At 42.3% G+C, this 12,770-nt stretch overlaps 1 protein-coding gene across 1 annotated transcript; it reads right to left on the reverse strand.

Annotated features, from left to right (window-relative positions):
* Positions 1-8,423: 8,423 nt before the first annotated feature.
* LOC116398563 (homeobox protein engrailed-2b-like) lies at positions 8,424-11,965 on the reverse strand. The gene is made up of 2 exons (XM_031874968.1): positions 11,034-11,965; positions 8,424-8,787 (listed from the first exon to the last, which is right to left on the reverse strand). The coding sequence occupies exons 1-2, from the start codon at positions 11,527-11,529 to the stop codon at positions 8,471-8,473; spliced, it is 813 nt and encodes a 270-aa protein (XP_031730828.1). The 5' UTR covers positions 11,530-11,965; the 3' UTR covers positions 8,424-8,470.
* Between the last annotated feature and the right edge of the window lie 805 nt (positions 11,966-12,770).

Below are 12,770 nucleotides of genomic sequence, written 5' to 3' on the forward strand. Positions count from 1 at the left end.
CTTAACTCCTTCCTTAACTCCGCTACAGAAACCGTTCAACTATCAAAATGTTCAGCATTCAGCTCTTTCAGCTCATGTCTGCTATGACTTTTCATATTTCTAACCTTTAAACTTTTTGAATTATTAAGCTTTTTGCAATTTTTATTTTGAATGGGATGTCTATGGAGAAAATTTTCAAATCCTCTTAAACTTCTTCAACTTTCAAATCCTTCTACTTCCTCATACTTTCAGCTACAGACACCATTTCAACTTTAAAATGTTGAGAAAACCCTGAGCTATTGCAGAATGATTCAGCTTTTTGATATCTTTTATACTTTTTGAACTGCAGCAATTTAACTTTTAGGATTTTTTCAGCCCTTTTCTGACCTTATAATGGGTGTGTATTGCGCAGCTTAGAGTGCGTGATGTCACCGCTAGAGTGAAGAACAGCTTGAGATTCTTGTGAAAAAAACATTTGTCTTTTGCCACTGTGTCCACAATCTTCACTCTTCATGCATCATTTTTGGATGTAAAAGTATCTAATCTTGTCCTTGTCGTAGACAAATGACTGTGGAATCCCACAGATTTACACATTTGGCTCAAAGAGCCGCAGAGCGACATGAACTCCAACAAACTGCTCCATTAGACTCCATGTTAAATCTGACCACTCATTTCTCAAAGAAAGCAGACGGTACCAGTTTTGTCTATCGCGCTGCAGCTCACATTTTTAACACCACAAACATAAAAAACACATTACCGCGTTCGGCAGAGTCTTATCTTTCTCACGGTATCCATATTTTGACACTCAGACTCCTGCTTTTTGTTAAAAGGGGCTTTGTTCAAAATCACTGTTTACTGTAATGTTTCTTAATCAGTCTGCCTCTAACACCAGGTGCGTCGTCACTATGGCAACCAGTTACACACACGCACGCAGGCTCTCTTTCTCTCTCTCTGTCTCTCTCTCTCTCATACAGTCATTCAGGTCTTAGAGATTTTAAGAGGACTTTCCACCCCCCACCGCATTTCAAAATAAAAGCCCCAGAGAGTGAACTCTACCTAAAATGCTTGTGATGAAGCCTGTCATTTAATAACCTCTTTTTATGTGTGTCAAACATTATGATTATGTCCCTTCTCCCCCACCCAGTCCCTACTGCTACTACTACTACTACTGCTATTCATGCTACTACAAGTAGTATTACTACTACGGCTATTAGTACAACTGCTACTAGTACTACTACTACTGCTACTTCTTCTACTGCCATTACTATTACTATTATAACTACTTCTACTACTACTACTGTTATATTAAATACTACGACCAATACTACAGCTATTACTACGACTACTGATACTACTACTTCTACTACTTCTTCTAATTACTAATACTTCTACTACTACTAATACTTCTACTACAACTACAACTTCCCCTACTACAAATATCACTACAGGACTTTTTCCTTTCAAAATGTTCAGCTCTTTCAGGAGAGGGGTGCTTTGACTTTTCATATTTGTAATCTTTTAACTTTTTTGAAATATTAAGCTATTTGCAATATTTTTTTAATGGGATCTCTATGGAGAAAATCTTCAAATCCTGTTAAACTTCTTCAACTTTCAAAGCCTTCTTCTTCTCATACTTTCAGCTACAGACACCATAGTTAGACATTTCAACTAGAAGGGTTTTCAGCAGTGCAGTTTAAATGCTTTCGGGCTTCAACATTTTTCAGACAGGTAGTCTCCCATTTCTTAATTTTCAGCAATTCTTTTACAATTAATTTCAGCTTTCAGCATTCCAATGCATTTCCAGCAGGAAATGCATTTTCTAGTTGAAGATTGAGCTTGAGATTCAGGTGTTGGGGTGTTCACACCCATCTGACGTTCATGTTCCTCGCCTCCTCTGATGTTCTGTGTCTCTGCAGCGTGGCTGGGCACAGGGGTCTTAAAGTTGTTGGAGTCCAAGAAGAACTACAGAGTGCAACCTCAACTTTGGTAGCTGTCGAGCGCAATGCCATTTAAAGGCATCCTTGTTTTCTTTGCTGGTGTTGCAAACTAGTGACATTTCCAACAGCGAAAATAACACCCCACGCTGTGAGTGCCGATAACGCTGTTTACGAAGATGTCTACGGTCTACATAGCTAGCTGCTGCAGGGAGGATATGGCCGGTGGGGACCCTCCAGAAGCACAGCTGCCCAGAGCACACACCGACCGGTGGAGCCTTTGCTCAAATCTTCCTCTGATGGCAACAGAAGCAGAATCCTTTTGCTGTAATGAATGTCAATGTGGGCAGTTTGTGTTGGATACTGTTGCCGACGACAAACCAGAGAGAGCCAGCCGTGAGTGCATTCAGGCTGGTCCCATCCTGCGTTCGTACCTATTTATTTATCAGACTCGCAGCTCACGCACAATGCATCCTGGTACATGTAGGCACAACAGCACTGCGGAATTTGTTTCTTCAGTGGACTACATTTACCATCAGCACTGATTGGACATCCACATGAAAGGTAGCAAGTTTTCACTATTAGGAAGAGATGGAGGTTATGGTGGAAGGCAATCGTTGATCTGGGACATGAACTTCTGTCTCCTGCATGAAAGTGGACAAACCCGTCCACCACCTCCACACACCTCATAAAGGACACACTAATGTCCTGCATGGACACTGAACATTCACCTGGGACATAAATAATGAGGTGTGCAACTGTTCAATACAGATGTCATTGTAACATCCCGTTAGCTTCCTCATGTCTCTGTGTGTGTGTTCCTGTGTCTCTGTGTCTGTCTGTGTGTGTGTGTGTGTGTGTGTGTTTTCCCCTGATTACACTCATCCTACTCACCTGCCCAGTCCACCAAGCTGCCTTCAATCTCCTCATCACCCCACACATATATACTCCCCTGCTTTCCCTGTTCTGGTTGTCAGATTGTCCTTGTTTGTTCCTTGACTGTGCCTCCCTAGTGTTTGTTCGGTGTTCCAGAGTTTACTCCTGGTTGGTACCTTTGCCTTTTTGTTTTCTGTTTTGGATTTATGCCCGCTCCGTTGGAGTCGCTTTCAGTTTTTGTTTATGACTTTTTAAGTAAAGAAACCTTATTTTTCAACTCCACCTCGTCTCCAGTGTCTGTCTGCGCTTGAGTCTCAGATCTGCCCCCTTGGACGTGACAGTCATTCCTTACTGGGCTGTCAGCTGATGAGGGTTTTCTGCCTCCAAAAGCAGCTTTGTTTCTGAGAAATACTTGATTAATGACCTAATCCTCTTCTGAATATTGATTGAGTAGAGCACTATTTGTTACGCCTATGTGTCATGACCGAGAGATGTATCATTACAGCCAATGATGGCACAGCTAGGTCTATCGGTTACTTTAGGACATGTGCTTACAGTGTTTGGAGAGTATTATGACGGAGATATGACGACTTGAGAATCCCTCAACTGTTGTTTTTCTGATACTCAACATTCACTTGTTAAATAGAGAAACCTGGAGATAAAGTGTGGTTTTGTGTTCTTGTCCTTTTGCTCTTATATTATAAAGTTTGGTCACTGAGCTGCGGCATTAACTTGTATTCTAACAAGATTAAAATATATTTGTCCTGGAGATTAGCATAGTTAAGTCTCCCTTCTTTTGGCTTTTGGGGCGGCTGCAGCAGGCTTTGATCAGTGTTGCGCGGCGAGGCCCAGGCTTGGCCTGGCCATCCGAGGCCCGGGTGTGAAATTGGTCCGATGTCATCCCCCATTCTCCTCCTTCACCAGCTTTTAGCTGCCGTAATTATATTTCTGCCACAAAGACCTTGTCCCCTTCATTCCATATTCCAAGTTTGACTAGGAAGCATTTAGAGAACTATGGCTAAATTACTCAGTGGGGGGAAGGGGGACTGGACGGGCCGTCTTTTGTGTGACAGAGACACAGGGGACATCAATACTTTGTGATATGTACTTTTCTTTTCTCTGCTCGTCTGCCCTTTGCCTCTGCCTGTTGGAGGGGTTAAGTTTATGACAAGGAGATGGATGAACTTTGAGTAAATACGATGTGTTTTGTTTTTAATGTTTTGCCCCCTTGATACTGTTTTTAGCCAGAAAACAACAGGACAGATTTAGCAGCATTTGTGCCTCAACAAGCAGACAAGACGCCGGTGCTTGGTTTTACTGTTACCGCTCTCTTTAGTCCAAATGGTTCATCATGTTTCTAAGAGGTTGTATATGAAATGCTTGACATTTGGAAAGTTATAAAAAGCTTTTGGCTCAGACCCAATATCAGAATACATCTGAGAAATAGATTTAATTTGAACAGAATATAATTGATGCAACATCAGAGCCATGATGTTCATTTCTCACCATTTCTTGGCTGTAGTGTTGTCACCTGCTCTTTGCATGGACACCCAAAGCATTTTGACCTTCATCCAGGTTCTCTGGCCCATTATTTCCGCCCCCCCCCACACACACACACACACACACACACACACACACAACCCTTTAGACTGACAGCCCCACACTGCACAGAAACACAGCTCGCAGCTTTTCTCCCTCTTTCCTCTCTTAAATCAAGAGTAGCTCAGCTCATCAAGTCAGCGGCCGTTGGGCGTTACTTCCACATACAAGCCAGCTAAGAAAGGAAATGCAGATGAGGGCTCCAGCAGCCATTCACAGAGATCAGGTCAATGCTGCTGCCAGTGGACGAGTCACAGAAAACCCTCTGGCTTTCTCTTGATGGATCTCCTCCTGCTCGCCATATTTCTTTCTCTATTTCTCCAACTCGATCAGATGTTCAGGTGAACAACATATACAGAAAGTACATATCCGTGATGCTCTGAGATACTTGGTGGACTCAGTTCATTTGACTGCTGGATCATTTTTGTGAAGGAGGCAGTGTTCTGATGGACACTTTAGCTTTCAGGAGTCGGTCCTTTCAAGCTCCATCTATGATGTGGCAGACTTTGTTACTGAGACTTCGACAGACTGATCGGGAAAATAAAGTCAAAGTAAAGAGCAAGAGGCTAAGTTTCCAAATGTCGCCTGCCTTTTTACCATTTTATCTGCAAAGTCTCAGAACTCTCAGTACTTTGTCAGTTGTTTTTGTCATGTGTAAAAGACAGGAACCCTCAGTTTGTGTGGATGCTGCGTATTCAAAAATAAAAGACTCCATTTTCTCAAATCCTCTGAATGACTCTCATAGACAGACACAAGCAAACTTATTATCAAAGATTACATGCTAACTTATTCATCAGAAAGTCAATGTGTAAGGTTATGTTATGCTTCCAGAGCTCTGTTCTCACAATCTTCACTCTTCAAGTCATTATTTGATACCTTTTTATTCTCAGATCATTCCTCTGGGACCAGTTCAGTTCTTCCTAAGTGCCTTTCATATTGTGTTGGTGTGATCAAGCAGAGCAACGATCCTGAATTAAACATGAATATGATCCAATTCGTAGACGCTGTGCTGCAGAGATCAAAGTTCTGATGACCTGGAGCAAAGACTGTTGCTTCTGGTTGAGAGAGTTTGATCGTTGCTAAACACACTGCTACATGAATAAAGCATGTATCTTCATACTTGTATGATGATGTCATTGCATCAGAGAGGTGTTGGCCCAACCGGACCAGAAAGGCAGGAGTCATCTCTTTAATGAATGTGATTGATTTCATGTCCACCATCAGACACTATGGTGTATATGATTTGCAGCCTAAATTACAGTTTCTCAAAATGTTCTGGTCCCAGTTTGGAGTCTCAGAACTGTCAAGACCAGCAATTATGATTGGAAAAGACTGAATCTGAGTATTTACATAATCTATTTTTTAAGAACTTCGTATCTCCAAAAATCCAAAATATCATGATTAGGAGCATAGACACCTCTGACACAATGCGATCTAGTTCAAAATGCTTGTGAACCAAGAAGTGTTCTTTTATCAGAGAAGTCCTCCAACTCGTCTAAAAACATATCAGAGCTTCATTCGGATTTATTCAAAAACAAAAAGAAAGGGTATTTAACATGTGGGACGACAACATATTTACTGACATTACATTAGACTGGATCGATTTTGTTATATTTAATATGGGCTTCACTTTGTGATATTATTGCATCGTCATGAACCCGTTTGACCCATTCTCTCCAGCCTGCAGACACACATGATACAGTAGATATTGATATCAGTTCTCTGTCAAACGGCCTTTTGTTATGTATTTTTAAAAGTGAAGGTAAAGTAGAAGGCTGTGGTTTTTAGGACAAGTCGGTAGTGATAGCTGTGTGTGCAGACTAGAAGTGTCCTCCATGTGTCTGCCTCCTCAGTCTCTCTTTGTCATGCTAATCATGAGGAAGATATTTCAATACAACCACCCGCTGACTCATCAAATCAACTTCACAGCAAAAAACCAAATGTTTGGCCCGTGTGACTTTTTTGGGTGTGTTTCAGGGTATCTAATTTTAATACCTTCTGGAAATACACATTTGCATTGTTGTCTTTTATTTACCATCACACTGTTATGATATAAATTATTTACATCATATAAAAGAGACCCTCAGCTGAGAGGGAAAAACACTAACTGTGTTCGTTAAAAATCCTGATGTCAAAATGTAATTGTAGAAAACACAGCTGTTCTTTCTTTACAACACAGTAAATATCCGCTGCTTGTATTTACTAACGTTTAAGGCAGATGCTCGTCCAGGTTTGGGATTGAATGGAAGAGAAATGGACCTCCTAGAACACAGTAGAGAAAATCAACAGAAACATTCACAGCATCGTAAGACCACGGTTTGGTTTGGATCCACATCAGTTCGACCCGCAGAAGGCCTGACGCGTGTAGCATTCTAACACACAAGTTATTGCAGGAAAAATAAGTTATGTAAACACTCCAGAGCCCCGTTTCCACATGGCTGCAGATGTTCCATGTATAAATAAAAAATATATTGGTCTTTGTTAACAACTCATACACTTTGCTTGTTTTCTTGAACATTCGTAGAAGTACATGACAGCCTGCACTAGGTCCATGGTTGGGCCGGAGGGTGCGGGGCCAGAGGTGGCCGACGGTCGGAGATGAGCGGGGAGAGAGTCATGTTTGACAGAAGTCTGGCTTTAGGACAGAATGATGATTGTTTGGAGGTGTTCGTATCAAATCCGAGTGTCCCGGTAATTTATCTTTTCAAATAAGCGTTAATAGAAAATCTAAATCAAAACGAATGTGATCTTTAAATAAAAACACATGATAAATTCAAATGGAACCTGGAATGGGCTGTTGTGTTCAGTTGCGTGTGGGGTAAATTGCCAGCTCTTCAGTGAGGACTTATTTAGTATTAAACAGACATTCACTACAGTCTACGCCGACAGAACACAATAAGAACGAAGAGGGGAAAGAGAGCAGAAAGGAGCCAATAAAGTCAGAAAGTACAAAACACAGACAACACGAAAGCGGCTATTTTCTTAATTCACAGTTCCCAGAATGCAGCAGAAAAAAAAATATCTTTGGATTTCAGCATATCGTTTTCATAATCAATAAAGTTCCTCACACACAACAGTCGAGCCTAACGGGACGCGGGGCTGCAGTGCGCGTGACGGATGTCCAGTCCACTTTCCCCATGCCTCGAGCTTGTCGTCTTCTCGGCTCCTATTGGATGTCGTTAACTCGCTTTCCCCGCCTCTTACAACATCAGAGACACTCGGTCCATTTATGTTTACCTTTTCTCTACAGTTGAAACGTTCGGCGTGTCCACTGAGAACAACTGTCCGGTGTCTTTGAATAGGTCTGTAGGCTACACTTTCTAAAGTCCTGAACCATCAGGCGAAAACACTGTTTCTGGTCCCCATTTGACCGTGATGTGTCCCGGGTGTCCACGTCTATGGACCTCGACTCTCGCGCTAGTCCCGATAGTGCATGCGTTCTATATGCGTCAATAACGCTATTCTGGAAAATACAACTCCAGTAGTGTGACGTCACCGTATGGCAACATTAATTATAATGTTGAAAAATGTCAAGTAGTCCTTATTTTATTAGCGCATCATTTGAGTCCCATCAGTGTTTTGTCCCTAATATAAATGGCAGCCTGTCGGAAACTATAGCGCCTCATCTGCCAGCGGCTGCTAACAGCTTAGCACATAATGCATGTTTACAGCAGCAAGCAAATGGTGCTCAGTCTTTTTTGAAATGATGTTGAAGAGTGTCCCTGATGTGACACACTAGGCCGTCTGAGCGGATTGAACCTGTTTAAACACCTTTAACACTAAAGGTGAGCGCGCGCACCCATAGCTGGTTTTTAGGTTTTCGGAAGTTGCGGTTTGTAGGTTGTTATGTTCTATAGAAAATGCCGACTTCTGGCTGTGACGTCAACGCAGTAGAATTTTTGGCTCGGATTGGATATTGTCACTACAGCCCCGACGACACGTATAGCATGCACGCACACATGCGCGCACACACACGGTCAAAGCAAATGTCCCAATATCGTCTCTGGTTGAGTTTTAAATATGCTGGTACTGAAGTGATTTTATTGCATGGTTCAGAACCCCCTCCGGTCCCCGGGCCCCCTCTACTCGCTGTCCGACTTGCCATCCTTGGACCCGGCGTGGTTGTACAGTCCCTGCGCCATGAGATGCAGCGCCAGAGAGTTTTTATTTCCGGTGGCTTTCTTGATTTTGGCCCGTTTGTTCTGAAACCAGATTTTGATCTGAGACTCGTTAAGGCCAAGATCCAGGGCGAGGCTCTGCCTCCGCTGCTCGGTCAGGTACCGGTTGTTTTGGAACTCAGTTTTTAACCGGTGGAGCTGCTCCGCGGTGAAGGCCGTCCGGGGCCGCTTGTCCTCTTTACTCGGGGTCGGGGCCTTCTTTGGCTTGCGGGATCTGGGCCCTTGGGTGAGGGCGGGGGTGAAGACAAAACACGTTAGGATTCTGAAAACAGGATCTGATCACATTTTGCTTCATATAGGCAGACTTTACATAATAATAACTGAAGTTATCATTACCTTAGTTATTACGGTAGTTATAAGGTAACATGTAAATGATTCATTAGTGTGACTGTCAGGTTTATGATAACATGGTGCCATGATAGGAAAGGAATAAGTTCAATAACATTCATATATATATATATTTCCAGGGGTCCCTCTGCTGCTTTCACAAGTCTTCGAGGTCAAGGAATAATTTTAGTATGATTTAACTCAATAAAAAAGTTATGGAATGTATAAGAATTGAAATCATAGTTGTAAGGATTTACCTCTCAGTAAAATGAAGAACCGATCTCACGGGCTATGAGGGTTCGATCTGACTTTTCTTGATCAAACTAAAGTGATCTACTTCTTGATATATATATATGATACTTTATCATTTTGTTGTACCGGTAAGTCAAATATTTGAAAGAGGAGGTTACGTCAATCTAAAGCGAAATACTCTGAGATATACCTCAGTCACAACTTTTCATTCCACCCTCAACAGCACTGAAATAGAGTTTAGAGTAAGAAGCCATCAGGCTGCAGGCTGCACGTCCTCCGGCTCTGCTGCAGACTTCAGTGAGACCGGGAGGAGGGGGGTGCAGATGGGGGTGGGGTTAGGATCTGATGGAGGATGGGGAGTTAGGCGCCTCTTTCCCTCCCTGTTACCATAGGAACTCCATTTAAGAAAAAGTAGTTTCCTAAAAAGAGCGTTTCTATTATAATATCCAGACGGTTCTATGGTGACGAAGTCAAAGAGCAAATGAATGAGAACGAACGGAATCAAATATATTAGAGCTTTGGTACGGAAGTGTAAAAATATAGCATTGTGTCATCCAACAGTTCAAAGTTATGTTTGATCTCATTACAGTAAAGGGCTTCGTTTGGTTTGACAACAATCATTACACTTTTATACAATCGTATGAAATATAATCTTATAATAGAATATAAAAGGGTTTCAAAGCTGTGCTTGGGTTAGCAGCAGCCTCCCTGACCTCTCTCAAGGCCCTTTGTGCTCATTTCCATAAGCTCGGCCTAGACCTCGATGGAAACTTTTGGTTTTGTTTTTCATACAACAATAAACACAACATTTAGGACTGTTTCCGCTTCGTTTTGAGTTGTTTCAGACGCTCCTTCTCATCGCGACATCTTTCCCTCCGCTGGGCTGCTAGTTTGTTTGACAAACATTATTTAACAGTTGAAGGCCTTTTCGAAAGCATGACAAAGGAAAAGTCCAAGTGCGCCTGCTTTCACCTCAAACAACTGGATAGAGCAAAGGTTTCACTGTATCTTATCAAACGGAACCTGTTCATTTAAAAGAGCAGAGCGGAGCGACGACACAACAACACGCTGAACGTCTGAAATACCAACTCTCTCAAAGCCCAAACATTTCACATTTGGTTCATAATGTAGACATGTTGTCAAAAAGCGTTTTTTATTTCGTTGGCGGATGAAAAGACATTGAAGTTCTGTTTAATATTTCGCATCGAATGCTGCTGTTTTTTTGGGACACACGGCCCTCACTTTTTAGACCCCCCATTGTCAAAAAAATATGCTAATGGTACATCAACAAAGAAGACTGAGGAACAATGGCGTTAAACTTGGTTTTACTTCACTTCTCCATATTTTTCACTTTATGTTCGACTCGTATTTCATTTTAATTTCATTTGCACAACCATCTTCAACAACAGCTATCGTCTCGTGCACTTTATTGTCATTTAAAGCCAAAAATACAATTCCACCCAAAATAACTCGAATTACTTTGTAATTTGCGTTAAAGTAGATTTTTTTATGTGAAATATTTCTGTCTTTTCTATGACTGTTAAATCATTTTTTTAAAATTGTGAAATAATTAAGATAATATAGTAATGATGGTGCAATAACTGCGTTGTCAATTGTTACAAGTAATATGTCCATTAAGTAGGATTGGGGGTTGCAGGGCTCACAGAATAAAATGTCACTCTTTTTTCTAAAGAATTAACCTCCACAGCTTTTAATCGGAGCTCTTCTCTCTCTGGAAGAAGAACTCTGCTTTCTGTAATTCACTTATTTTTAACGGACTCAGTAAATTAAGTATAGGCTTCCTTAATTTACCTTCAATAACGAATTCATTATTTGTTTATTTTTTTTCAACTAACAAAAAGCGGCCGAACAATATTCCCCCACCAACCTGCTGACGGACGGTCTGAGTAGCGGGTACAATAAACCCAGGCTGGCCACAGCATCGGCTTGGACGCAGGGGCCGAGCCGGCCTCGGGGCTGCTGCAGCGGTCCCCACCGCCCCCACGACCCTTCACGGCCACATCACCGGCTATCAGGTCAGGCCTCCTGGTCTCAGTGTCCGGATGCTGGTCGTCGGATGCTCCCGTGTCGTCCTCCTCCTCCTCGCCTCCTGCTCCACCCTGCTGCGGGTTGCCAGTTTTGGAAGACTTTCTCCCTGTCTGCTCCTCTCTTCGTATGATCACTCCCAGACAGTCTCCATCCTGCACCAGAGTCCCGTCCTTCCTCTTTCGGCCAAAGTCCGGTCTTAAAATGTTGTCGATGTAAAAGTTGGTGATCCGGTGGGACTGCTGGTTGCCAGGTGGGAGGAGAGGTCGGATTGCCCGGTTGGACTCCTCGCCGGAGTCCTCTGGGCGCTCTGGGTCTCGGCGAGCATTTTCTTCCATAATGATGAAGCCTGCTCACCCTCAGCACCTCTTTCTCTGCGCCCTGCTGCAAAGTAGTAATTCCAAGTTCGTGTTGTCCCTTTCACTTTCTTATCAGTTAATTAGCCTGCTATATTTCTGACTCCAAAAGCTAACACGTCGATGAGCTACACTAATTCCTTTTGGGGCAGAATTGTGGATATTTCTTTTGCTGTGAAAACACGCCTTTTATGATTTTGACAAAGAAAAATCATGCTTCAGTTTCTGGTAAAAGCCTACTCCTCATAGCTGGACCTGGTGCTACAAAAATGTATCTACAAAAATGTAAAAAGATTGAAAAAAAACTAGTCTAACCTCTTGAATTGTTCCGGGTCCTTGCACACAATTTTTGATGCTTCCAGCAGAACTAACTGCTCTGATGAAGACGCCGCTGAAATACTTTCACTATGGATTTTGGTTCTCATTTATGATTGGCTGCGAGACACTGTGATGACGTTGTACTACGGGTCTCTTAGACACGTGCCTCGGACCAATAGAGCGGAAGAGTTGGTGTCACGTGAGCTTCCCGGAATTCCCTGGAGATGCAGATTAATCCAATCCACCTAGTGAGTTTATGATGCATTCAGGTTACAGCGGAAATTTCTTATTACTTGAACATTTAAAGGCACAGATTGAATTCTTAATATGGTTAAGGTTGTTCAGCCCAGCCCTCAGATAGTAAGTGATGGCCCTGCTTACAGTCATCGCATGACCATTCAGAGACATTTACACAAGACCAAGCTGAAATACAGCTGCACGACCTTGAATGCAGCTCAATATATAATTCCAAATTGTTGTGAGAGCTGGTGGTGTGGGCCCAACATGATTTACAACTCAGTTTACCCAAAACAAAGACATGTAAAACAGTCAACGCACTTCATTTTTCTACACAACATGGCGCGTTGTTAAAGGACAGAGAGGCTGATGTTTGGCTATATTTCCTGGTCAGTGGCCCAAAGAGCTGTGGGCAGGGCTGTTTGTGCTGTTAGGTGTCACAGTAGGCCTGGTTTGTATTTTAACAGTAGGAATAGTTATTTAACTTGACTGAATTGAAAAAGTAATTAAATGTAATTGCGGCTGTGGAGTGCTAACCCAGGCTGAGGTAAAGTGTATTTATTGGTGGCCTTTTCACCACTTGAAATGTATAATTTACATTTAGTTTCAATACTGGGATGACCTGCAAGCTCTGCTACACCATCTTTCCCACAGAGCCTAAATGCAGC

Source organism: Anarrhichthys ocellatus, unplaced genomic scaffold (genome assembly GCF_004355925.1).
Source record: "Anarrhichthys ocellatus isolate YVR2014 unplaced genomic scaffold, GSC_Weel_1.0 scaffold85, whole genome shotgun sequence".
NCBI classification, from domain to species: domain Eukaryota; kingdom Metazoa; phylum Chordata; class Actinopteri; order Perciformes; family Anarhichadidae; genus Anarrhichthys; species Anarrhichthys ocellatus.